The sequence below is a fragment of the Cucumis melo genome, chromosome 7, assembly GCF_025177605.1.
Source record: "Cucumis melo cultivar AY chromosome 7, USDA_Cmelo_AY_1.0, whole genome shotgun sequence".
Lineage (NCBI taxonomy): Eukaryota > Viridiplantae > Streptophyta > Magnoliopsida > Cucurbitales > Cucurbitaceae > Cucumis > Cucumis melo.
This window is the reverse complement of record NC_066863.1, coordinates 11,091,684-11,115,159: the sequence shown is the minus strand read 5'-3', so window position 1 is coordinate 11,115,159 and position 23,476 is coordinate 11,091,684. Positions and strand designations below refer to the sequence as shown.

General features: G+C 36.9%; 1 protein-coding gene across 11 annotated transcripts in view; it reads left to right on the top strand.

The window, feature by feature from the left end:
- The window catches only part of LOC103487505 (DNA ligase 6), a 50,748-nt gene that overhangs the window by 10,692 nt on the left and 16,580 nt on the right, over nucleotides 1-23,476 (top strand). For 10 of the 11 annotated variants that reach the window (XR_007822402.1, XR_007822401.1, XR_007822400.1 and 7 more), the window contains exons 4-12: nucleotides 391-493; nucleotides 600-696; nucleotides 8,166-8,268; nucleotides 15,311-15,439; nucleotides 15,522-15,569; nucleotides 16,844-16,944; nucleotides 17,028-17,093; nucleotides 18,602-18,761; nucleotides 19,419-19,526. Coding sequence is in view for 6 of the 11 variants with exons in the window: in XM_008445841.3 (XP_008444063.2) it covers nucleotides 391-493; nucleotides 600-696; nucleotides 8,166-8,268; nucleotides 15,311-15,439; nucleotides 15,522-15,569; nucleotides 16,844-16,944; nucleotides 17,028-17,093; nucleotides 18,602-18,761; nucleotides 19,419-19,526 (915 nt within the window). In the remaining 5 variants the exon portion in view is untranslated. The remainder of the gene's footprint in view (nucleotides 1-390; nucleotides 494-599; nucleotides 697-8,165; nucleotides 8,269-15,310; nucleotides 15,440-15,521; nucleotides 15,570-16,843; nucleotides 16,945-17,027; nucleotides 17,094-18,601; nucleotides 18,762-19,418; nucleotides 19,527-23,476) is intronic. The other variant, XM_008445840.3, reaches the window with a different exon arrangement.

Sequence of the window (23,476 nt, the reverse complement as noted above, 5' to 3'; positions counted from 1 at the left end):
CCTCTTTATGGTGGACGGATATCCAAATGACCTTCCCTTTCGTTGTTACACTTGGAATCATTTTAAGATTGTTTTGAACAATTCTCAATAATGGGCATGGGTATCATTTTCTGGAGGAATGTTGTCCGAATTATCATTTGGGAAGTGTGGCTCGAGAAAAGTGATTGACTTTTGCTAGATTGAAAATTGTTCGTAGTTAGGAATTAGGATATGTCATACCATTATTTTTGCCTCCATGTACACCGTGGGTTTGAAGTTAATTTTTTGGTCCTTTTCTTTTATAATAATTATTCCCCTTCTTACATTGCTCTCAACCATATATTGTTGTAATTTCATTTACTTTTAGGCTTGTATTTGATGAAATTCTTTGCACGTGAAAAAACATTGCAGGAACTAAATATTGGTGGGAGTTTGGTCACAGCAGCACTTGAAGAGGCATGTGGGGTTGGTCGTTCCAAGATAACTGAAATGTATAACGAATTAGGTGATTTAGGTACATACAACTTACATTTGCTATGTTCTTATCACTCTTGGTCAGATATCAGCCACAAGGTCAAGGTAATTTCAATAACTTGCTTGGGTTTCTTTTATGTTTAAAGGAGATGTTGCTCTTGCATGTCGCCAAGCACAGAGATTATTGGCACCTCCTTCACCCCTCCTCATTAAAGATGTATTATCTACCCTTCGGAAAGTTAGGTAAGTGAGTTTGATCTTGAACTTCTTTCCAATGATATTTTTTTTTTTTTTTTGAAAAGGAGATGAGCCTCAAATTTTTGTCAATGATGGTTGATCACAGTTAGAATTTAGTATTACTTTATACTAATAATATATTAATATGAAAATTTTCAATGGAATTATGTATATTAGTTGTTAGGATATTAGCTTGTATTTTTGGGGGTTGTTTCTTTTAAGTTTGTTATATTATTCCTTAATTGCAGGTAACTCTTGTTAACCTTTGTGGTTGTACCCTATAAAGCGTCCTTGGCTCACTAATGAATCATTGAAATATTCTTATACTTCTGAAATTTTATGGTATATAGTATATGGTATAATGTTGATGTAAGATGAATAGGGGTTAAGTGGGTGGGTAAATTATAGGTTAATTCCCTTTGAGGCATTCTTGCTGATTCTTGATTTCTTGGCAGAACTTGTTAGTTATTTTCTTGGTTTTTATTAGAAGCTGTCAAGTCTCTCTCTTGAAATCAAGAACCAGCAAGAATACCTGGATAACCTATAATTTACCCACACAATTAACCCATATTCTTCTTGCATCAACATCATACCATGTAACATATACCATATAACCATAAATCTCAATGATTCATTAGTGAGCCAAGGAGGCTTTGTAGGGTACAACCACCAAGGTTAACAAGAGTTGGCTACAATTAAGGAATATCTCAAAGGGAATTCTTGAAATCAAGAACCAGCAAAAATACCTCAAAGGTGACAATTTTGGTAATTCCCACAAAAACTCTAATTGACAATCTTCCGTGGAGGTCAATTGCAAATCTGTCTCTTCCTCGCCCTAACCTTTCAACTTTTCTAATTCCATAAGAATGTGCTCCTCCCTTTGTCTCCTTTCTGATTTACAGTTTCAAACAGCAGCCCGTCTTGGTTGCAAGGCAGAAAAATTACCCATTCTCTACTTAGGTCTCCCCCTAGGAGGCTACTCTAGGCGAAGGGAGTTTTGGCAGCCATTCATTGATAGAATTTACAAGAAATTAGACAGATGGAAGCGCTTTAATATCTCTAGAGGAGGAAGACAAACCTTATGCAATGCCGTCTTGGTCAGCCTTCCTATATACTATTTGTCTTTGTTCTCTATTCTAGGTCATGTGGCAACTTCTTTGGAAAAAATCATAAGGAACTGTTTTTGGGAAGGATTTGCTGGTGGCAAGATCAATCTATCTAGTAAAATGGAGCTTGGTCTCCCTTCCTTTAAAACATGGGGGTTTTGGTCTAGGGGAATTAAAATTCACTATTCAGCTTTGCTTGCTAAGTGGCGTCGGAGATATTCAAAGGAAGATTCAGCTTTCTGGAGGAGAATTAATTGTCGTATCCATGGAAAAGATAAATTTGATTGGTTCACTTTAGGAAAGTCTGGAAATAGCCTAAGGAGTCCTTGGGTCAATATCTCTAGAATGTGTTGGTTAGTGGAGCATTTAGCTATCTTTAAACTTGGCAATGGCAGTAGAATTGGTTTTTAGACAGATTTCTAGGTTATTCCCTCTACTCTTAAAGGGACTTTTTCCTTCGCTTTTTAGAATTGCTTTATTACCACATGGCTCAGTTGCTGATCATTGGGATTTTACTACCCTCTCTTGGTCCCTCTTCTTTAGAAGAAGCTCGAAAGAAGAGGAAATAGCAGCCTTCAGTTCCTTATTAGCTCTCCTTGCGCTAGAAAAACTGTTTGATGCCGATGACTCTAAGGTTTGGTCAATTGGACAACAAGGCAGATTCTCAGTAAAATCTCTCTCAGCCCACCTGATTTCTGCCTCCCCAATGGATAAAAGACTCTTTAAAGCCCTTTGGAAATCAAGCTGCCCTCGGAGAGTGAATATTCTTATGTGCATCATGCTTTACGGGTCCTTAAATTGTGCCGAAATTCTACAAAAGAAGTCTCCAAGCAGGTTCCTCCAGCCTTCGGTTTGCCCTGTCTGTATGAACGCTAATGAGTCATTGCTTCATCTCTTTCTGCTTTGCCCCTATTCCTCTTTTTGTTGAAACAGTCTCTTCTCCATCTTTGATATTGCTTGGGTCTTTTTTTTGAAACGGAGACGACCTCTTTATTAATATAATATTAATGAGACAAAAGCTCATAGTACGAGAGAATTATACGATGAGCATGTAACCAAGGATTAGGAAGTGCACCTGGGCATCTCAACTAGGTTGACACCCTTATAACACTCTCATCATATCCAAACAAGCTAAAAACCAAAACAAAGGAGTAATGTCCAAAGGCAAAACAAAACCAAAAGGATCTTTGATGCCTCCCTCAGCTCCTCGGTGCTTCAGTTATTGGAGGGTCTGCCTCTACCTAAGAAGCCTCGGTTGATTTGGCTAAATCTATCAAAAGCTCTTTTAGTGGAATTGTGGTTTGAACGTAATCAATGAATCTTTCATGATAAGAAAAGACCAAGCTCATAAATTTTTAATTCAGTGCAATGTATTGCAACAGCTTGATGCTCTCTAAACAAAGATTTTGTAAATTACTCCACTCAAGACCTTTGTCTCAACTGGGTAGTTTTTCTATCTCAATCAGTTTCCTAGGCCTGCTTCGGATGTCACGTTCCTTGATTGCTTTCTGGATACCTTCGCTCCCTCCCTTTCAAGGTCGGACTTCCATGGAGCTTAGTTTTATGCCTTCCCTTTGCTTTCTCACAGTAGTAGTTTCGTTGTGTTAAGAAGGCTTAGGCATTGTACTGTTCTGCATTGTGTTTCTGCCCTATTTTTTTCTATTTTTGGGTGGATTTTTTTTTAGTTTTGTTGTAATAGGCTGGATTTCGTTCTCATTGTATTATGTTCCTTACTTCTAGTCTTATTTGGGATAATGAGTTGTCCGGGTGCACCTTCTAATCCTCCTAGTTTTTCTTTCGCTTGTTTAGACTTCTTTATTACGCTCATTGTATAATTCTCTTGTACTTTGAGTTCTTATTAATAATAAAGAAGTTTGTCTCCATTTCAAAAAACAAAAAAATTTCCTTGGTCTGACCGAAATAGCAAAATCGCCCACCCTTGTGAATGGGAATTACTCAGAACTCTTTCCATAATTTTACAACACTCCTTGTTGTATCTGTACAACCAATGGTGATAAGCTTTACATACTGTAAAGATACTACAGAAGTATCTTAATATTATTGATATTGCTCAAAGATTACAATATGAAAATATTAAAGGAATCACAGAGAAATGACAACAAATGATCAAACAGCAAAATTACAGCCACTAATTACTAAATTAAATCCACAAACAATCTATCTCAAAACAGTAACAATGGAAAATAAGAACAAACACAGGAACCTGGACCCTCTGCTTTCCTTTCCGGCGCAAGGAGGAATGCAACCTCTCTTCTTCTCCAAAAAATATTTGATGCCTCCTAATGTAGTAATGCAGAAACTTTAGGAAATTTTACTGAATAATACTTCTGATGTTTTTTTATTAACGAGAGGGGAAGCCTTTTATAGGCTGAAAATTTACATTGAAGTTAGTTATTTTAGAACTAACTTTAGAATTGAGTTAGTTATTTTAGAACTAACTCAAGATACAAGAATTAACTAAAGAATAACTAATCTCAAGATACAAGAATGGATACAAGAATGGTAATTCAAGATACTCAAGAATTAGCTAAAGAAATATTAAAAAACTTTAAAGAAACATTAAGAAAGGAGGATGTTCTACATCAAAACCCTCCCTAGGAACAAACTCGTCCTTGAGTGAGAATTAGGAAGCTAAAGTGAAGGAGTCTGGAGCATGGTAAGGAGACAGGCTAGCAACATTGAATGATGGGTTGATTCTTAAGTTTGTTGGGAGATCTACTCGGTAAGCGTTAGGGCTGAGTCTCTCCAATATTTGAAATGGACCCATGCGTTAGTTTGTGATTTTGGAATGATGACCAGTAGGGAATCTTGATTTTTGAAGGTACACCATAACTAGGTCACCCACTTGATATTCCCTAAAGCGTTTGTGAGAGTTAGCGGTTGTTTTGTAGGAGTCATTAGCTAGCTCTAGATGACTCTATTCGAAACTATAGTTTTAGGAATTCCATGTAGTCTAACAATTTCTCGAAAAAACAAGTTAGCTATATTCAAAGCATCAGAAGTTTTTTTACAATGAATGAAATAGGCCATTTTACTAAAGCGATCTACGACTACAAAAACAGAATCATGACCCCTTTGAGTTCTTGGTAAACCTAAAACAAAATCCATAGATAAATTCTCCAAAACAGTAGAAGGGATAGGTAAAGGAGTGTACAAACCTGTATTTTGTGAGTTACCTTTAGCTGTTTGGCAAATGTGATAGGTAAAGGAGTGTACATGGTCTGTTTCCTTTTTTAGGTAAATGTGATGCTTAATGCCTCTTTGTGGTGGTAGTTCTTCAGACCAACCAAACACATCATCATATCTGTTTTGCAGGGGAGGATATAGTATTCTCAACCGTTGGTACCACTTCCTCATCGTATAATTCTTCCAGAATCAATCCACCCTCCATAGCTCGACATTCCACCCAGAAGCCCTGATCATCTGCTTCCCATGTCTCCATCATGTTCTTCAAGTTGACTCTAGCTTTGGTTAAACTAGGGTGCCCCTTAATTACCACCTTCTTTCCTTCATGCTGAAAAGTCATCACCAAGTTTCTCGATTCTACTTTAGTTACTCCTAAAGAATGCAGCCATTGCATCCCTAAGATGACATCCACCCCTCCCAGCTCCAAGGGCAGAAAACTATCTGTGACCTTCCACTCCCCCACCATTACTTCAATTTTTCCACAAACTCCCTTGCCTTTAATGGCAGTTCCTAAACCCAAAATTACCCAATAATCTGAGGTCTCCTTCGTAGGTAAGCTTAAGGACTTAACCAACTTTTTTGCAATAAAACTGTAGGCGACGCGAAAAATCAATTAGTACTACTACATCTTCACCTTTGATTTTCCTTTCACCTTCATAGTTCTCGGGTTAGTCAACCCAACTACTGAATTTATGGACAACTCAATATTTAGGTTTTCCACATTTTCTATCTCAATTGCTTTGACTTCAGCCTTTGCATCAAAATATTTTTCTTCAATAATATTTTTTGGGTTCAAATTTACTCAAAAAATCTCGCATCATATGGGAAGCTTTGTCTAAAGCTTTACTCATAGAATTATGGTTCGAACAAAATCATCGTATCTTCCATGACAAAGCAAGACAAAAGGCAGAAGTTATGCATGCAGTAGATCTTAATGCTGTAGCTTGGTGTTCCTTAAAAAAAAGAGTTCGTTAATTATTCCATTCAAGATATTTACCTCAACTGGAATGCTTTTCTCAATCAAGACTAACTGTTGCTGCATCAGATCAAAAGCATTACAGATTTCACAGTCTGAAGCCTTGAAGTTTTGAAGGATCAGCCTTGTTTAATTTTTTAACTTTTTCTGTTTTCTTTTGTCTTGTTTTTCCTGTATTTTTTGGACCCTTGTAGTAGGTTGGACGTTATTATTATTGTTCTCTGTCGGTTTTTTACCTTTATGTTTTTTCGGGATGCTTGGCGCTAAGGGGGTGTCAACTTAGTTGAGATGTTCGGGTGTGCCTCCTGATCCCCTTAGGACTCCCTCGATTACAACTTCTTTATTGCTCTCTCTGTATATCTCTCTTGTACTTTGAGTTCTTATTAATAAAGAAGCTGTCTCCATTCAAAAAAAAGAAAAAAAAAATTCCAATTCTTCTCCATTCTCCAGCATTCAAAGTTCTTTCTGCTTTTTGACCTTGCATGGATGCCCTGCGTGGTACTTCTCATCACATCTAAAACACAACCTCTTTTCCCTTCATGATTGAAATTCAGCATCTAAAAGTCTTTTTGGTAGTCCTTCACGCCGATTTTCTTCTGCAGCCACTCCTCTAAGTGTTATGGTTCTCATCGACTAGTTTCCTACTGGTTGTGTTTTGTTGGTTGCCACTGTAGTAGTGTTCTTCGCATTAGGTAAATTGAATTGTGGTTTCCCTCCGTACGCGCTACTCAACCCACATTCACTTCTAACCAGTTCCCTATTCTTAATCTTCGATGCAAGTTTCATCATCTGGGCCAGCTCAACGGGATTCAGAGGAACTTCAGTCTTCAACCATGGGATAAACCCATTCATAAATGTCTCCTCCAATACAATAGTTTGAAGGAACGCTATCGGAGCCAACAACTTAACAAACCAGTGTCGGTACTCCTCCATGGTTGTTTCTTGCTTGATTGTTAGGAATCTACCAACCAATGTTTCATCTCGAATTGATCTGAATCGGACAAGCATTTTTTGCTTCAGATCATCCCAATTCTTAAAAGCTTCCCGTTCAGTATGTGATTGACCAGTCAAGTGCCGGACCATCAAAGCTAATCACGGCCATTGTTAGTTTCTCCGAATCTGGCAGATCATGTATCTTGAAAAATCGACCTGCTTTGAGTAGCCATGAATTGGGATTGGTTCCATTAAACACTGGCATTTCCACTTTCTTGAATTTACTCCAATCCACTGGTTTATCTTCATCGTTCTTCCTATTTCTCTTCGATTAGTCAGATAATTCCGCTATCATTGTATCACAACCCTTCACTTGGCTGGAAGAACCTTTAGTCATCTTCCTCGTCGACGAATCATCTCAGATTATTCCTTCGATGTATTTCAGAGTCACTTGCTGTTGTTGATAATGCTTGTTGATTTGAGAATTCATCTCCTTAATACTTTTCGTTAGCAGTGACAAGTCCTCGATTATCAGCAACTTTTGAAGTTCTTGCTCAACCAGATCTAACCTCTCTTCAGCCTTCTTCATCATTTTTGTTCGTCTTCCCAAGTTTCAGTGCTCTGATATCAATTTGTAAAGATACTACAGAAGTATCTTAATATATTGATATTCCTCTACAATTAAATATGAAAATATTAAAGAAATCATAGAGAAATGATCATGAATGATCATACAACAAAATTACAGCCACTAATTACTGAAGTAAATCCACAATCAGCCAATCCACAAACAATCTATCTCAAAATAGTAACAATGGAAACTAAGAACAAACCAGGAACCTGGACCCTCTGCTTTCCTTTCTCGCGCTAGGAGGAATGCAGCCTCTCTTCTTTTCCAGAAAATATTCGATGCCTCCTCTCTTCTCTTTCCTTCCTTTTATTCTGTTTTGCTAACTAACTAATGGGCCCCACCAGAGTGGTCCCCATCTTCACTTGCTACCTCCTACCCTCCCACGTGGGGCTTCACTATTATTTTTATTTCTTCTACTATATTTAAACAATATTGGAGATCTAGCACGTTTATTACTCAGTTCAACCCTTTTTTCTACACTTAGTGGTCAACTTTATTTCTTTTTAGAGAAACAACCGCTTTCATTGAGATAAACCTTGAACTTCTATACTTGTCTTTCCCTGTCATAAGAGTGAAACATTAATGAGAAAATACTAACCTTTTACCATTTAGTATTTATCAGTGTACAAACAGGTAGTGGAAGTACTGCACGTAAGAGAAATCTGATTGTCAATCTCATGCGTTCTTGTAGAGAAAAGGAAATCAAATTTCTTGTAAGAACCTTGGTAAGAACTGGCTTTTTTCTTTTTCTTGATCCCTCTGTTTAGCTTTTAAATCTGTGTAAATGTGAACTATCTATGTTAAATTTAGTAGTTATATTTGGTACACTTTGGGAAGTTTAGTCATACTTGTGACGTATAGAGTAAACTTTATTTTGCTTATGTACGGTAATTATGGTTTTAGACTATATTCAGCGCATATCCTTTGATTCCCATCCCACTTCTCTAAATGCATCCTACATTAGTAGTAGTGTCAGATATTGTCCAATTTGGTCATAAACTGAACACTATAGCACATGCTACTTGACCACTTCAAGTAAATATCAAACTTTTTTGGCCATTTCATTATGTGGAGGAGTATCGTAGTTTGTAAATTGTCGAACATCACCATTATCCTTCAAGAAACCACCAAACTATTCAATTTCAAAGTACAATGTAAACAACAAGCCTATTCACTAAGATATTGATATGAGACTAATACTCAAAGTACAATGGAAACAACAAGCATAAAGCTATGGATCAAGATGTTCTTCGAAGGTTACCACCAATTTGGCTTTTTGATAGGAGAGACTGTCCGTCCTCCACCGGTTGATACCTTGGAATGATTTTGGAAAGGAGAGGACTCCTTCGTTTGGTCTATGCTGATTAATAGCATGGAACCACAGATCGACAAGCCTCTACTATACCAGCCACTACAAAAGATTTATGGGATACAACTCAAAAACTTTACTTGAAGCTTCATAATGCCTCTTGATTGTATACACCGAGAAAACAAGTCCATGATTGCAAGCAAGGGACCCTAGACATGACCTCCTATTTCAATAAGCTCTCCCTTCTCTGGCAAGAGATGAATTTGTATAAGGAGACAGTATGGAACACGCTGAATGACGGTATACAATATGTTAAGCTTGAGGAAGCTGATCCTATTTATGATTTCCTTGTAGGATTTAATCCCAAATTTGACATTTTATGTGGCCGTATACTTGGACATAGATCACTTCCCTTCTTAATGGAATTCTGTTATGAAGTCCGTCTTGAAGAAGACTGTACCAATGCCATGAGTAATTGACTACCCTTTCCACCGACTCTGCTGCCTTTAGTGCTAGATCCTCGGCCCATTATAATGAGAAGAATAATGGAAACTGCCTTGTATGTGATCACTGCAAGAAACAGTGGCACACCAAGGATCAGTGCTGGAAACTCCATGGTCGTCCCTCAGGAGGTAAGAAACATTCCTCCAACGAGAAACATACCTCAGGGTGTGCCTATGTAAGTGAGCCTGCCAACACCTCTCAAGTTGACTAGTCCTACTGCAAGCAAAACAACCCTCTTACTTTGGGAGCCATTGCTCAATCAAGTATGCCTCAGTCCCTTGACCTTATTAGTGTTGAGAAGAATCCTTGGATTTTAAACTCAGGGTCTACAGATTATTTGATAGGTTCCTCGGAGCACTTTGTCTCTTATACTCCTTATGTTGGTAATGAAAAAATCCGGATAGTCGATAGCTTTTTAGTCCCGATTTTTGGCAAAGGACAAATAGTTCCCTTTGAAGGACTCTCTCTCTATAATGTTTTGCATGTGTCGAAGCTTTCTTATAATTTGTTCTCTATCAGCAAGGTTACTCGTGAGTTGCATAGTAAAGGTACCTTCTTACCTGAATCGGTTTGTTTACAGGACTTGAGCTCTGGGAGGACGATTGACACTACTCAACATAGCAAGGGGATTTTACATCCTTGACGAAGATACCTTCGGTAGTAGTATCTCTAGGGCTAGTTTACCATCTTCTTATTTTAGTACTTTTGAACATAATTGTATGTTGGGCATTTTTAGTTGGGCCACTCGAACTTTCTTTGTATGAAATATTTGTTTCCCCATCTATTTTCTAAAATTGATGTCTCCTCTCTATCTTGTGATATCTGTTATTCGAGCAAAACAACGTCGGGTTTCATTTCTCTCACAATCATATAAACCCCACAACTATTTACCCTTATCCATAGTGACATTTGGGGTTCATCCAAGGTCACTACCTCATTGGGAAACGGTGGTTTGTAACTTTCGTTGATGATCATACCCGTCTTACTTGGGTCTTCCTTATCACAGATAAATTTGAGGATTCCTTTGTTTTCTAAAACTTCTATCACACCATTGAAACACAATTCAATACAAAAATTGCAACTTTTCGGAGTGATAATGGTCGGAAATTCCAAAACCATAATCTTAGTGAGTTTCTAGCCTCCAAGGGGATTGTTTACCAAAGCTTGTGCGACTACACTCAAAAAAATAGGGTGACCAAGCGAAAAAACCGTCACTTTTTGGAAGTAGCTCGTTCTCTTATGCTATGTACTTCCCTTCCTTCATACCTGTAGGGAGATGCTATTCTTATAACAACTTATTTAATCAATATAATACCTTATTGTGTCCTCCACCTTCAAATTCTCTTAGATTGTATTAAGGAGTCCTACTCTTCTACTCGTCTGATTCCTAAGGTTCCCCTTCGTGTGTTTGGGTATACCATACATGTCCACAATTTCGGCCCTAATCAGACCAAATTTATCCCTCGGGCTCAGACATGTGTGTTTGTTGGGTATCCCCTTCATCAGCACTATTATAAATGTTTTCATCCACCTTCCAGGAAATACTTTATCACTGTGGATGTTACTTTCTGTGAGGACCGACCATCCTTTCCCGTTAGCCATCTTCAAGGGGAGAGTATGAGTGAAGAGTCTAACTGTATCTTAAAGTTCATCGAAACTACGTCTAGTACTGTGTTTGACTTAGATCCTCATTTCATAGTCCTGCCCACAAACCAAGTTTCCTGGAACACGGACTATAGGGGGAATCTCTTAAAGGAAATTGAGTCCCTTACTAGTCAGCGGACTTTGGTCCAAGACTCTGAATTTACTCGAGATCAAGAAATGGAAAACTCTATTGATCCCTGTATTGATATTAAGATGAGTGAGAATGATGGGTTTGATGTTGCTCTTCCTGAAAATATGGAAGAAAATAACAGTGGTGAGGTCAGAGTAGAAACCAACAATAATGAAGCTAAATAGGGTCATTCAGGAAATTTTGATGAGTATGATCCCTCTCCCATTGCATTAAGAAAGGTACCAGGTCTTGTACAAAATATCCCATTTGTAACTATGTTTCCTATGATAATCTCTTTGTGGGATGCAATTGAGTGTTCACTCTCAAATACAAAGCAAATGGAACACTTGACAACCACAAGGCAAGGTTAGTTACAAAGGGGTTTACTCAAACCTCTGGTGTTGGCTATTCAGAATGTTCTTCCCCAGTTGCTAAATTGAATACTGGTAGTCCTGCTATTTGTTGCTGTAAACAAAGATTGACCTCTATACCAGCTGGATGTTAAAAATGCTTTTTGAATAGAGACCTAGTGGATGCGTATACATGAGTCTCCGCTTGGATTTGAAGTCTAGTTTGGTCATCAAGTATGTAAACTTCAGAAATCTTTATATGAACTGAAATAGTCCCCTAAAGCATGATTTGACAGGTTTACTACCTTTGTCAAATCCCAACGGTACAGTCAGGGACATTCTGATCATACTTTATTTACAAAGGTCTCAAGATTGGAAAGATTGTAGTTTTGGTTGTGTATGTTAATGACATCATTTTATCGGGAGATGATCATGCATAAATTAGTTAACTGAAATAGAGAATGAGTGATGAATCTGAAATACATAATTTAGGAAATCTGAAATATTTCCTTGAATTAGAGGTGGCTAGATCTAAAGAAGGCATTTCCGTATCTTAGAGAAAATATACCCTTGATTTGCTGACCGGGACATGTATACTTGGATGTCGTGCTACTGACACCCGTATTGAATTCAATTGTAAACTAGAAAATTTAGGTGATCAAATTCTAGTTTATAAAGAACAGTCTCAACGCCTTATAGGTAAATTGATTTACTTGTCTCATACTCGCCCTATATTTCCTTTGTTGTGAGAGTTGTTAGCTAGTTTATGCAGGCTCTCTATAAGGAATACATAGAGACTTTCAACAAAATTCTGAGATACTTGAAAACGACATTTGGTAAAGGATTGATGCTTAGAAAAAAAGACAGAAAAGCAATTGAGGCCTATAGTGATTCAGATTGGGCAGGATCTGTTGTTGGCAAGAAATTTACACCCATTACTGTACCTTTGAGAAGTAAGAAGCAAAGTGTCGTGGCAATACAGGGCTATGAGTTTGGGGATATTTGAGGAAATTTGTTTTCAGAAAATCTTGTTTGATCTCCATCAGGAATGTGAAACACCAATCAAGCTGTTCTGTGCTAACAAAGCCACCATTAGCATCGCTAACAATCCAACTCAACATGATACAACCAAACATGTTGAGATTGATCGGCACTTCATCAAAGAAAGACTTGACAATGGGAGCATATGCATTTTATATCTTCTTTCGAACCAATAGGTTGATGATGTTCTCACCAAGGGGCTTCGCAGAGGAAACTTCGACTTTTGTGTTATCAAGTTGGACTTCATTGATATTTACGTCCCAACTGGAGGGAGTGTTAGAGTTAGTGGGCTTGACCTACAGGGAGATTTGCCCTAAATATTTTTCCTTTTTTATCTCACTGTATCATTCTATTTATTCACTCCTCTGGTACATTTTGTAATTATCAGAAAATAATAAGAAAAGAAATATCGTGGTTTTTCTCCCAGTACTCAGGTTTCCACGTAATTGGGTGTTTTTGTTGGTTTATCGCTTTCAATACTAATATCTTGACTTGAATAATCCACAACAGCCTTGGAGAGAGAGGTGAAAGGGATGCATTCAATCGAGCTGCTTCGAATCTAGTAAACCAAGGAGTTTCCTTATCATGAAAGACTCTTTGGTTTCTTTCAAACCACTAATCAGTCAGCACAACTTTCACCCCATTACTCCACCGGATTTGTTGATTCTTTTTAAGCTTTGGCCCTGCCAAAATCTTGAAAACGTTGCTCGTGGCTGTTTTTCCAAAAATCCAGCTGATGCAAACCAACAATTTTGAGCATAACTGCACTCCAAGAGGATGTGCTGAATGTCTTCCTCTTCTCCTTCACACAGTGCACAAATGCTTGGAGACAAACAATGGGAAGGACACTTTCTTTGTAAGATCGAGGAGCAATTTAAGTGACCAAAAATTATAATCCATACCAGAATATTAGCTCGTCTAGGAGTTTTCATCTTCGATAAAGCCTTCTTTAGTGTCGTGTCAAGCGGAGAAGCCAAAGAGATGATTTACCAATGATTTGACTGTGAAGGATCCATTTGCTTCAAGGGACCAAAAGCGTTCGTCACTAGAAACTGACACTGATCTCTTTATTAAATAGATAAATAATCATAAAGAGACAAAGCTCCAGGGATATACAAAGAGCAATAACAACTAATATTAGTAGATGCACTGAGACATCTCAACTAGGATGACATCCCCTAGCACCCTCGTCATGCCATAAACTAGAACTTACTGAACAAGTTACATAAAAAACTCAAGCCCATATCAAGCTGAGAAGATACAGAAGTCTAGCACTTGAAAGTTAAAAGCAGAAAGTAGAAAACATATTACATAATACAGACTTTTTATGACACTTAGAAAAGAGAGCCTGCCAATTCAATTGAATCTCTTGTAAGGAGCAATTATCAAGGGTGTAAAATCAAATTTTGTTTTGAAACTAGGTTTCATTATATTTTAAAAGTGTTCAATAATGTTTCACCTCATATCTATATTTTATTTAATAAGCCCAAGATGGCGAGCATCGTCATCAATAAATTAATAAGTCATCTGTTTTCAACAAGGCTTAATTTTATAAGCATCCAAACATTTCTAAAGTGAATAAAAAGGTTCAAAAGTTTGGTAAGAGAAGATAAGACAAATCGGGATCTCCATTGTATATCATCTAACAAATATAAATTATTCTTTAATGAAAAGAAAACTACTACCACTAGAACATTGGAGTTATTTTACTAAATGGACCTTCATTAATTAAAGTAGTAAAGTGTAAAGACCATCAAGCACACTTGTTCTCCTAATCATCTTTTTGGAGTTCCAAAGATGAAAAAGCATATTTTGGTTCAAAGAATAAGTTGAATTTGCAAGAAAATATTAATGTATCTCTTCTATATTTTGATTCAAATACAAGGTTTTTTTATATCGAAGAAAGATCAACGACTAAAAAAAAAAATTGTTCTTGGTATAAATGATAAATATACACATAATAGACATCTAATATTAAAAAATATAAAAGACGTCCTACTGCCTGGGTTTGTTGCTGAGAGAGAATGAAAGTTGCTGAGAGAGAATGGAAATGTATGTTGCCTTCGAAAGTCTTGTATGAAATAAAGTAGAGTCCACGAACTAGATTTGAGAAGTTAAGTCAAGTGATTGAAAACTTTGAAATGAGGAAAGAGCACGTAAATCACTTAAATCTTGCCTCTGAACAATTGATGTGGTTGAGAGTCTACGTAGCAGTTCTTTCTAACCCTCCAAAGTATGCTCCAATAACTTCAAAGATATCACTCCTCCAAAGATCTAATGGGAGATTTTTTAACCAACCTCCAAATCCTTTAATGACTGTTGGTCTTCCATGCTTTGGCCGTATCCCATTTCTCAAAAAGCAAATGGAACTTTCCATAGTCAAACCCTTTTCCTGTCTCGAACAGCCCTTTCTTAATTCTGATAATTGCTTTATCTGCGAACAATAGATTAATGGTAATTTTAACTTGAAAGAAGTCTTCCAAGAATGGAATGAGATATTCAAATTCTCTTTTACCTAAGAGAACACTCCAATCATTGAGAATGTCCACAAGTGCCTTGCTTCTTGGAAAGATAACCTTCTTACACCTCTGTGATCTTGGTTATTCTCTCCTTGATCTTCTCACATTCGTAATTGGAAGTACTCAGTTTCTTATATATATGTATAAGAACTTTTGGCAATAACATGCTCCTCGTAACTTTTTGATTATCTTCCAATTTGATGTCCATATTTTTTCATAAATATTTTATGATATTATTTAGTTCTTATTTTCTATCTTCGTGTTGTTCAGGTTCGTAACTTACGTATAGGAGCCATGTTGAAAACTGTTCTTCATGCTCTGTCCCAAGCTGTTTTCATAAGTTCATCTCTCAACATTTACAAGGAAGAAATGTTGGGGAATTTAAAGGAGAAGCTTCAGGTTGTCTGTACTGACATTTTATTTCTTTTAAATGGTTGTGCATTTTTACTGTATTTTTAAAAGAGATTAACTTCATTTGCAGAACTTCTCAGCTACGGTGCTAGATGCATACAACGTGCTTCCAAATTTTGTAAGTCATTGCTTGTGTCTTGTTCTGTTTTTCGTTGTTCTTTTTGTTTCACGGTACAGATAAGGAAGAATGGGAAAAATAGAGTGAATTTATTAAGAACACGAGTTGGAGAGTAGTTTTCCGCCTCAGAAAGTTGTGTCGGTCTTTAAGGCTCAATAAAGATTTTTGCTAAAGAGACAAAAGTAAGAGTTTTGCTTTCTCGACACTCAGAGCGTTATCTCACGGAGAGATACGCAATGAATGTCTAGGCGGCACGCCCTCATCTTATCTCATGGAGTGACATTTGGGGCAGGGCGTGACAGTTTCTGCATGACTTTTCTGTTCCCTTTTGTAATATGAGTGCCAAGATTTGAGCTGACCCTTGATGTTCTGAAGTTTATTTGATAACGCAAAGCCCATCCAGCCCAACAGACTAATAGAGGACTTATTATCACAAAATAATTTCATAGGCGCCTCTTAAACCTTTTTTGGTCAAATTTTCTCACATATTCCCAAACTCATAGCCCTGTATTCAGCTTTAGCTATGTTTCTGGCCACGTCCCCTTGCTTCTTACTCTTTCAAGTTACAAGGTACACAAAAGTACAGTAACCAGAAGTGGATTTTCTGTCAACAACTGACCCTACCTAGTTAGAATCAGTATAGGCTTTAATACGTCTTCTGTCAGTCTTTCAGAACATCAACCCTTTACCAGGGGTTGTTTTCAAATACCTTAGAATTTGGTTAATTGCCTCCATTTGTTCCTCGTAAGGAGCCTGCATAAACTGACTAAAATATATTAAGGTTGAGAAGCATTTTATTAAGGGAAAATTGAATCAGGAACAATATTTATTCCTTATCTTCCTACGTCAGAGCAAATTGTTGATGCCCTAACTAAAGACCTTCCAAAGAAACAATCTGATTAGATTGATTGACACGCTGACTGTGGAATTCATCTTCAAGCCAGCACGAGGGCGGGTGTTGGAATTTCTATATTTATATATACTTATTATTGTTCAAATATTTATCTTTTATTGCTTTTATTTTTTTCTTATTTGTAAAAGGTCTTTCTTCTATATAAGAAGATCAACATTGCACATATTTAATAATAAGGAAAAACAATTTTTCCTTTTCAAAAGAAAAAAAGGAAAAACAGTTTAACTCCCTGAAATATAAGTAATTTCTTAGTCAAAGACCTACAATTTAGAATTTAGCAATCAATCTAAATGTAGGAAAAAAAGTGTGATGTGTTTGCCATTTGAGTTGATTTTAGTCACAATTGCTTTCTTCTTTAAAGCAGGATCTGATTGTTCCTTCTCTTATGGGCAAAGGGATTGAATTCTCATCATCGTCTCTATCAATGGTTCCAGGAATACCTATTAAGCCAATGCTTGCAAAGTACATCATCACTTTTATCAATAATGTTTTTTCTTTCTTCAATTGTAAATTGGGTTATTGTTTGTTATTGGTTCCTACTGTAGGATTACTAATGGTATTCCTCAAGCGTTGAAAATCTTTGAGAATAAAGCTTTTACATGTGAATACAAGTGAGTCCTCTTCTCTTCAGTTATTTCTTTTTAACTCATTCATTGTATGCATGCATGCATCATTGGTGATCTTCGTCTTGCTGATCAGCTCATAAATCGTGCTTTTTAAGAAATTTAGTGCAAACCATGTTATATATTTCTTTTTAGCAAATAGATGAACTTCACTTACTGCTGGTTTTATTTGGCCACCTACATAGTTTTGTGTAAACAAGATCGAACTTCTTGTTAAAAGAACTAGGACTGATAAAGGAGCAAAATAAAAATAATATTGAATATAAAAGTGCAAGGACCCCTTGTTATCCAATCCAGTGCTGTTTTAAATATCTTATTTCTGCATGGGCAGGACCAACTAAGAAGAGCATGAAAGAAAGAATAAGCTCCATCTTAAAAGCCTAATAAACATTGCACAAACTCCATGAAGGAGTGCTAATGAAAGAGGAGAGAGAGGACAGAGAGTAACACACAAAAGGTGAGTGCATGTGTCAAAGTTAAAGTTAGAGGGTGAGGGAGAGACCGACTCTTATTACTACTTCTATTGTTCTACGAATAGCACAATTATTTAACTTAGGTCTGTTGGTTTGTGATTTGATGATAAAAAAAAGTTTAAAATTAGGTTGTATTTTATATTTTTAAATGTTTCGAATTATGAGTTTGGTATAGATTTAAGAGCTACATCTCAATCATTCCAATTAGGTGTTTAATATGACTTTAAAAACTTGATCTCAATTTAGTCCATTGTGAAAAATTTGTTTCTTAATATACTTATGAATGTTGAAACTTGTAGCACTTGCTAACTAAATATTTAGTTGAATCTCAAATGTTAGTAATAAGTTTATGACATATTTTACTTTTCAGAATTTTGTAAGCTATTATTTTTCAGTTTTCTTTTGCTTTTATTTTAGAATATTAAACAATTTATACTATAGATTGGTTCATGTTTTATCATAATTTTTTAAAAATGAAATGTTTTAAATAGCCGATTGACCCAAAAACTTGAGCTTCTTGATAGAAACAAATTTAATTGTATATCACTAACAGCCCTCTTACTTGTGGGCTTGAAATATTTGAACGACCTAATTATAGGAAATCAACTAATTCGTGAGGGAACAACAATGTAGGGATTTGAACACATAACCTCCCTGAACCACTTGTTCTTATACATCTTAAATCACTGATTGACTAAAAAGCTTAAGCTTTTGGGTATAGACAAATTAATTCTATATCACTAATTTAACAATGAGTTATAATATGAAAATTTGTACTTTTACTAAAGTTTTTATCTTTAATAGGATGATTTTGCTTTTTAAAATTTCAATTTGAGAATCTAGAAATGCGTTTTCTAACTTTTCACTCTAACAAAATCCAGCTGTTCTGAAAATGAATCCACCATAAATGCCCTTATTATCTAATTCTTATCTTATTTTTTCTTGTAGATTTAAAATTTGAACTTTGTTGCTAGTTTAGTTGCATTTTCCATTTTTATGAAGTTTTCTGTTTTATCTATTTAGATATGATGGTCAGCGTGCGCAAATTCACAAACTGGCAGATGGTTCTTTGCGAGTTTTCTCTCGAAACAGTGATGATACAACGTCAAAATTTCCTGATTTGATCAAAATAATTAATGAATTATCTAAACCTGCTGTCTCAACTTTCATACTGGACGCCGAGGTAAGAGCTTGCTGTCAGACACTGTTTGAACCTTTTTATTTTTCCTGAAAAGGCAACAAGACTTTTATTGCTGTTATCTAGTACCAGCGGTTGTCTCCTCTATTTGGTTTTCATGACAGGTTGTGTTATCTAGGGTTTGATCACTATCTCACTATGATACCATATTGAAAAAAGAAACGAAGAGCAAATACAATTCTTTACGTGGAAACCCTAGTCTAGGGGAAAAACCACGGTGCAAACCTCTCTTTTTATTATTTTTTTCATAATAACAAATGATACAAAGGGAAAATAAATAGACTGTAGTGAGGAATAAAAGAAGGAAAAAATATTAGGTCAAATCTTCCCTTTGGCCAAGCCCACTAAATCTAACTGTTATAAATAAAGGGTTGTGTGGAGAGCAAGATATGAAGAATTTTATGGTGGGATTGTCTTGAGTGGGAATTTGGGAGAGTCTAGCCCTCTCGAAAGGTTAGGGATTACTTGTTCTTATGATATAATAGCTTATATTGCAATATATTTTCCATGCTCGATTGTTCTTGAATTGTTGTATGTTCTTGGGTATCTCTTGTTAGGTTGGGATTCTTACGCTCTTTTTTCGGTTCTGTTGGTTGACAATACTTCATGACCATAAATTGATATCACTACTGCATGTTCTAGGTTGTTGGTGTTGATAGGAAAAATAATTGCAGACTAATGTCTTTCCAAGAATTATCATCACGTGGGAGAGGGAACAAAGACTCACTGATTGCTGTTGATAGCATAAAGGTCTAGTATATCATTACTTTTTAGTTTTACTTTTTATAATGATACTTGAAATTGAGCAAATTGTTTATTTTCAATTCTTCTCCGGAAATGTGTTTTCCTCATTTTGTTGGATTTCCTATTATTTTGCAATATTTATATATAGATATTCTTTGTTAATATTTTCCTTTTGTGTTGATTATTCTCTTTCTTTATTTGTAACGAGTCTTTTCTATATAAGAGTTCTTATGTTGCATATATGAATAATTATAAAAGATTAATATTCCTCTTAATTTCTCAAAGTTCTAATTCAGAGCAGGAGGTCCTCTGTTTGTATTGTTGTTTTCTCCTCCCAATTAAAATTGATTTCCACTTGTTGGACCTTTCAAATATTTCAAGTCCACAAGTGAGAAGGAGTGTTAGTGATATACAATTAAATTTACTCTACCTACTGACTTATGTTTTTGGATTAATCGGTGATTTAAGATTGTTAGTGATATATGTTAAAAGGTAGAAAAGAGAACCCAAGGTTTACATGGAAAACCCTAGGACAAGGAGAAAAAAACCACAATAGAGTCTCTTTGTTAAGGGAAAGTTAGGGTTTATGGATTATTAGTATGTTCTATTATTAGTTTTCTTTTTGGTATTTTTTATTTATGAATTTTCCTTTAGAGGTTTCTTTGAGGTCTATATATTGTCTTTGTAAAAGATCATATATAGTCTTAATTATTATGATTTATTCAATTATATTAAAATTTTCATGGTATCAGAACCCTAGGTTTTGTTTCATTGAACTTTTACTGCTGCAACCTTGTTTCATTGATATCTAGCTGCCACAACCTTGTTTGGCTTCTGCCTCCATCAATTTGACTAGCTATTGACAGAGGCAAAACCACATGTCGATCTACCACTTTGCTCTATGTCTCCTCTCTGCTTAGATTCGTCACCTTTTGTCAAATCCATGTACACTATCGCCTCATGTTGGGTCCTCTTGTCGTGTCGTCGAACATACACCTCACAAATTCGTGCCATTCAAGCCGATGGTGCGTAGAGGGGACTGGGTTGGGCGGTGAGATGAAACGGTGTCGGCGTGTGGGCCCAGCGCCGGATGTCACGGGGATACTTGTCTAAGGCGTTGTTTGCTAATGGTCGTATGCCCGAATACCCCGAAATCGCTGTCTTTATGTCTTGTAAATAGTATAGTCTATTTTTCATTTTTGTGTTGCTAAGCTGGAGTGTGACATTTCGGCATTTTCATATGCAAGCTTGCCAAGGCCAAAAATCTCAATATGTACTATAGGGGTACCATAGTAGTTGAACCCTGCCCGAGCCTTGTCGCACTCTTTGCAAACTAAGTCTTTTCTTTGCAATTGACAATCTTTAATCCTCTCTTTTATGATGTTCTCAACAATTTATTTTCTCTCACGTTTTATAAAACCATTTTCTCAAGAACGTGAAGGGAGGCTACATCATACTGCGAGTTTGTCCGCGGATTCCGACTTTTGAACGACTGACTTGTTGACCGAGCAGAACAAGTTCCACACAATCGTGTTTGAAGGGTTACGATTGTGACAAGTGGTATTAGAGCCAAATCGACTAAATTGACAGTAAGACTAAAATATGTCGTAGGCGAATCCATCGGGCAAGGCCCAGAGAGACCGACTGGTAGAGCTGGAGGAGTAGATGCTCTACCTAGTTGAAGTTCCCAACTCCATCCGCTTCTTGGAGTCCCGTCTCGAAGAGATTGTTGAGAAAGCTGACACGATCGATGCGGTAGCTGGACGTGTCAAAGGATTATCGATACAAGAGTTGTTGGCAAGAGTCGACACTCTAGAAGGAAAGGTTGGAAGAACTGGTAGCCACGAACGTGGGGACAGTTTGACGGGCTCTGTTGCTCATATTGAGGAGCATGTCCAGGAGCTAGATAGCTCTCAAATGACACTTTTGGAGATGATAAACGACATACCAAAGGATTGTCGAGCCACGCTCGATGTTGTCATAAATGAAATCGTAGATGTGAACGCGAGACTGAATCTCACAATGCGAGCAACAGCAAACCAAGCTCCAACTGGAGGAGCAATTCCGGTTAGCAGAGTAAAGATTCCGGAACTAAAGCCCTTCTGTAGGGCCAAAGATGCAAAGGCCCTAGAGAACTTTATTTTTTACCTCAAGCAGTACGTCAGGGCCACAAACAAAGTCATCGAGGAAGCCAAAGTGACTTTGGCGACGATGCATCTGTCTGAGGATGCCAAATTGTGGTAGAGGTCTCGATACATTGACCTACAGGAAGGGCGTTGCACAATAGATACTTGGGACGCTTTGAAGAAAGAACTCCGCTCGCAATTCTTCTTCGAGAATGTGGAAATCATAGCTCAACGTAAATTACATGAGCTGAAACACACCTGCAATGTTCGGGAGTACGTGAAACAGTTCGCGGGGTTGATGTTAGACATTCGCGATATGTCAAAGAAAGACAAAGTTTTCTGTTTTGTTGAAAGGTTGAAATGGTGGGCCAAGACCAAATTATACGAACAAAGGGTCCAAGACCTCACGTCAGCATATGCAGCAGCCGAGCGGTTGTTCGATTTGACCAGTGACTCTCAAGACGTGAGAGGTCATCAAAGCTCCTCACCTAGAAAGAATAGGAATAGTCGCCCGAGTTCTCCCAAAGCTGTCGGGGGAGACACTTTCTGGTAGAGACCACAGGCCTTCCCGATGGCACTTCTCTGCCAGAGGCAAAAGCGTCTGCGAAGAATGCTTATCCTATGTCACGGGCATACTTGTCCAAGGCGTATTGCCTGTGGTCCTATGCCCGAATACCCCCAAATCGCTTTGTCTTTATGTCTTGTAAGTAGTTTAGTCTATTTCTTTCATTTTCGTGTCACTAAGCTAGAGTGTGACATTTCGACATTTTCATATGCAAGCCTGCCAAGGCCAAAAATCTCAATATGTACTACATGGGTACCATAGTAGTTGAACCCTTGCCCGAGCCTTGTCGCACTCTTTGTAAACTAAGCCTTTTCTTTGCAATTGACAGTCTTCAATGCTCTCTTTTATGATGTTCTCAACAATTTATTCTCTCAGGTTTTATAAAACCATTTTCTCAAGAATGTGAAGGGAAGCTACATTATATCGCGAGTTTTTCCGCGGATTTCGACTTTTGAACGACTGACTTGTTGACCGAGCAGAACAAGTGCCACACAATCATGTTTGAAGGATTACGATTGCAACACTGGCGGGTACAGCTGCGAGGCTACTCCCATTGGGTAGATTGGCAGTCTGTGAAGGTTTTGGAGTAATTTTTCCATGGTGGCAATTCTGGCGGCAGCAGTGCTGGCAGGTTCAGGTTCGATCTAGGTTTCTCCTAGGTTGGTCTCTAGGGTTTCGTTATTGCTTAGCTCTGATGCCATATTGAAAGCAATTAACACCAACACGAGTATTATGTGGAAACCCGAAAATCGAGAGAAAAACCACGATAATTTTAGTTTTATTATTTTTTGATGATTTACAAAGGTACGATGAAGGAGATTAGATAGAATACACAAGGTCATGAAAAAAAAAAGGAAAAAAAGGAAAAAAAGATTTATGATAAGCTTTCCATAAATACCCTAAGGGCCAAGCCCACAAAATCTAACAAAAAAAATGTAGCAGTACATTGTTGCGGCCAAATTCCTCTTTTAACTTACATATCAGAAATGCGAGTGTGTATGATGATAAGATAATGAGAGGTCACACCTTGATTGACTAATTGCTCTTGTATTGCATTTGATTACATAGGAATTCCTTCATCCATATCGCCTAAACACAATTGAGTACATATTACGTATAAACATTACATCCATTTCCATCTTATTTCTTCAAAGCACCTAGTATAGCTATATGTAAGATAGATAATACTATTCATAATTAATACTGTACAAAAACCACATGAAGTTAAATTGCATGTTATATTCTTAAGTACATTAATTCTCTGT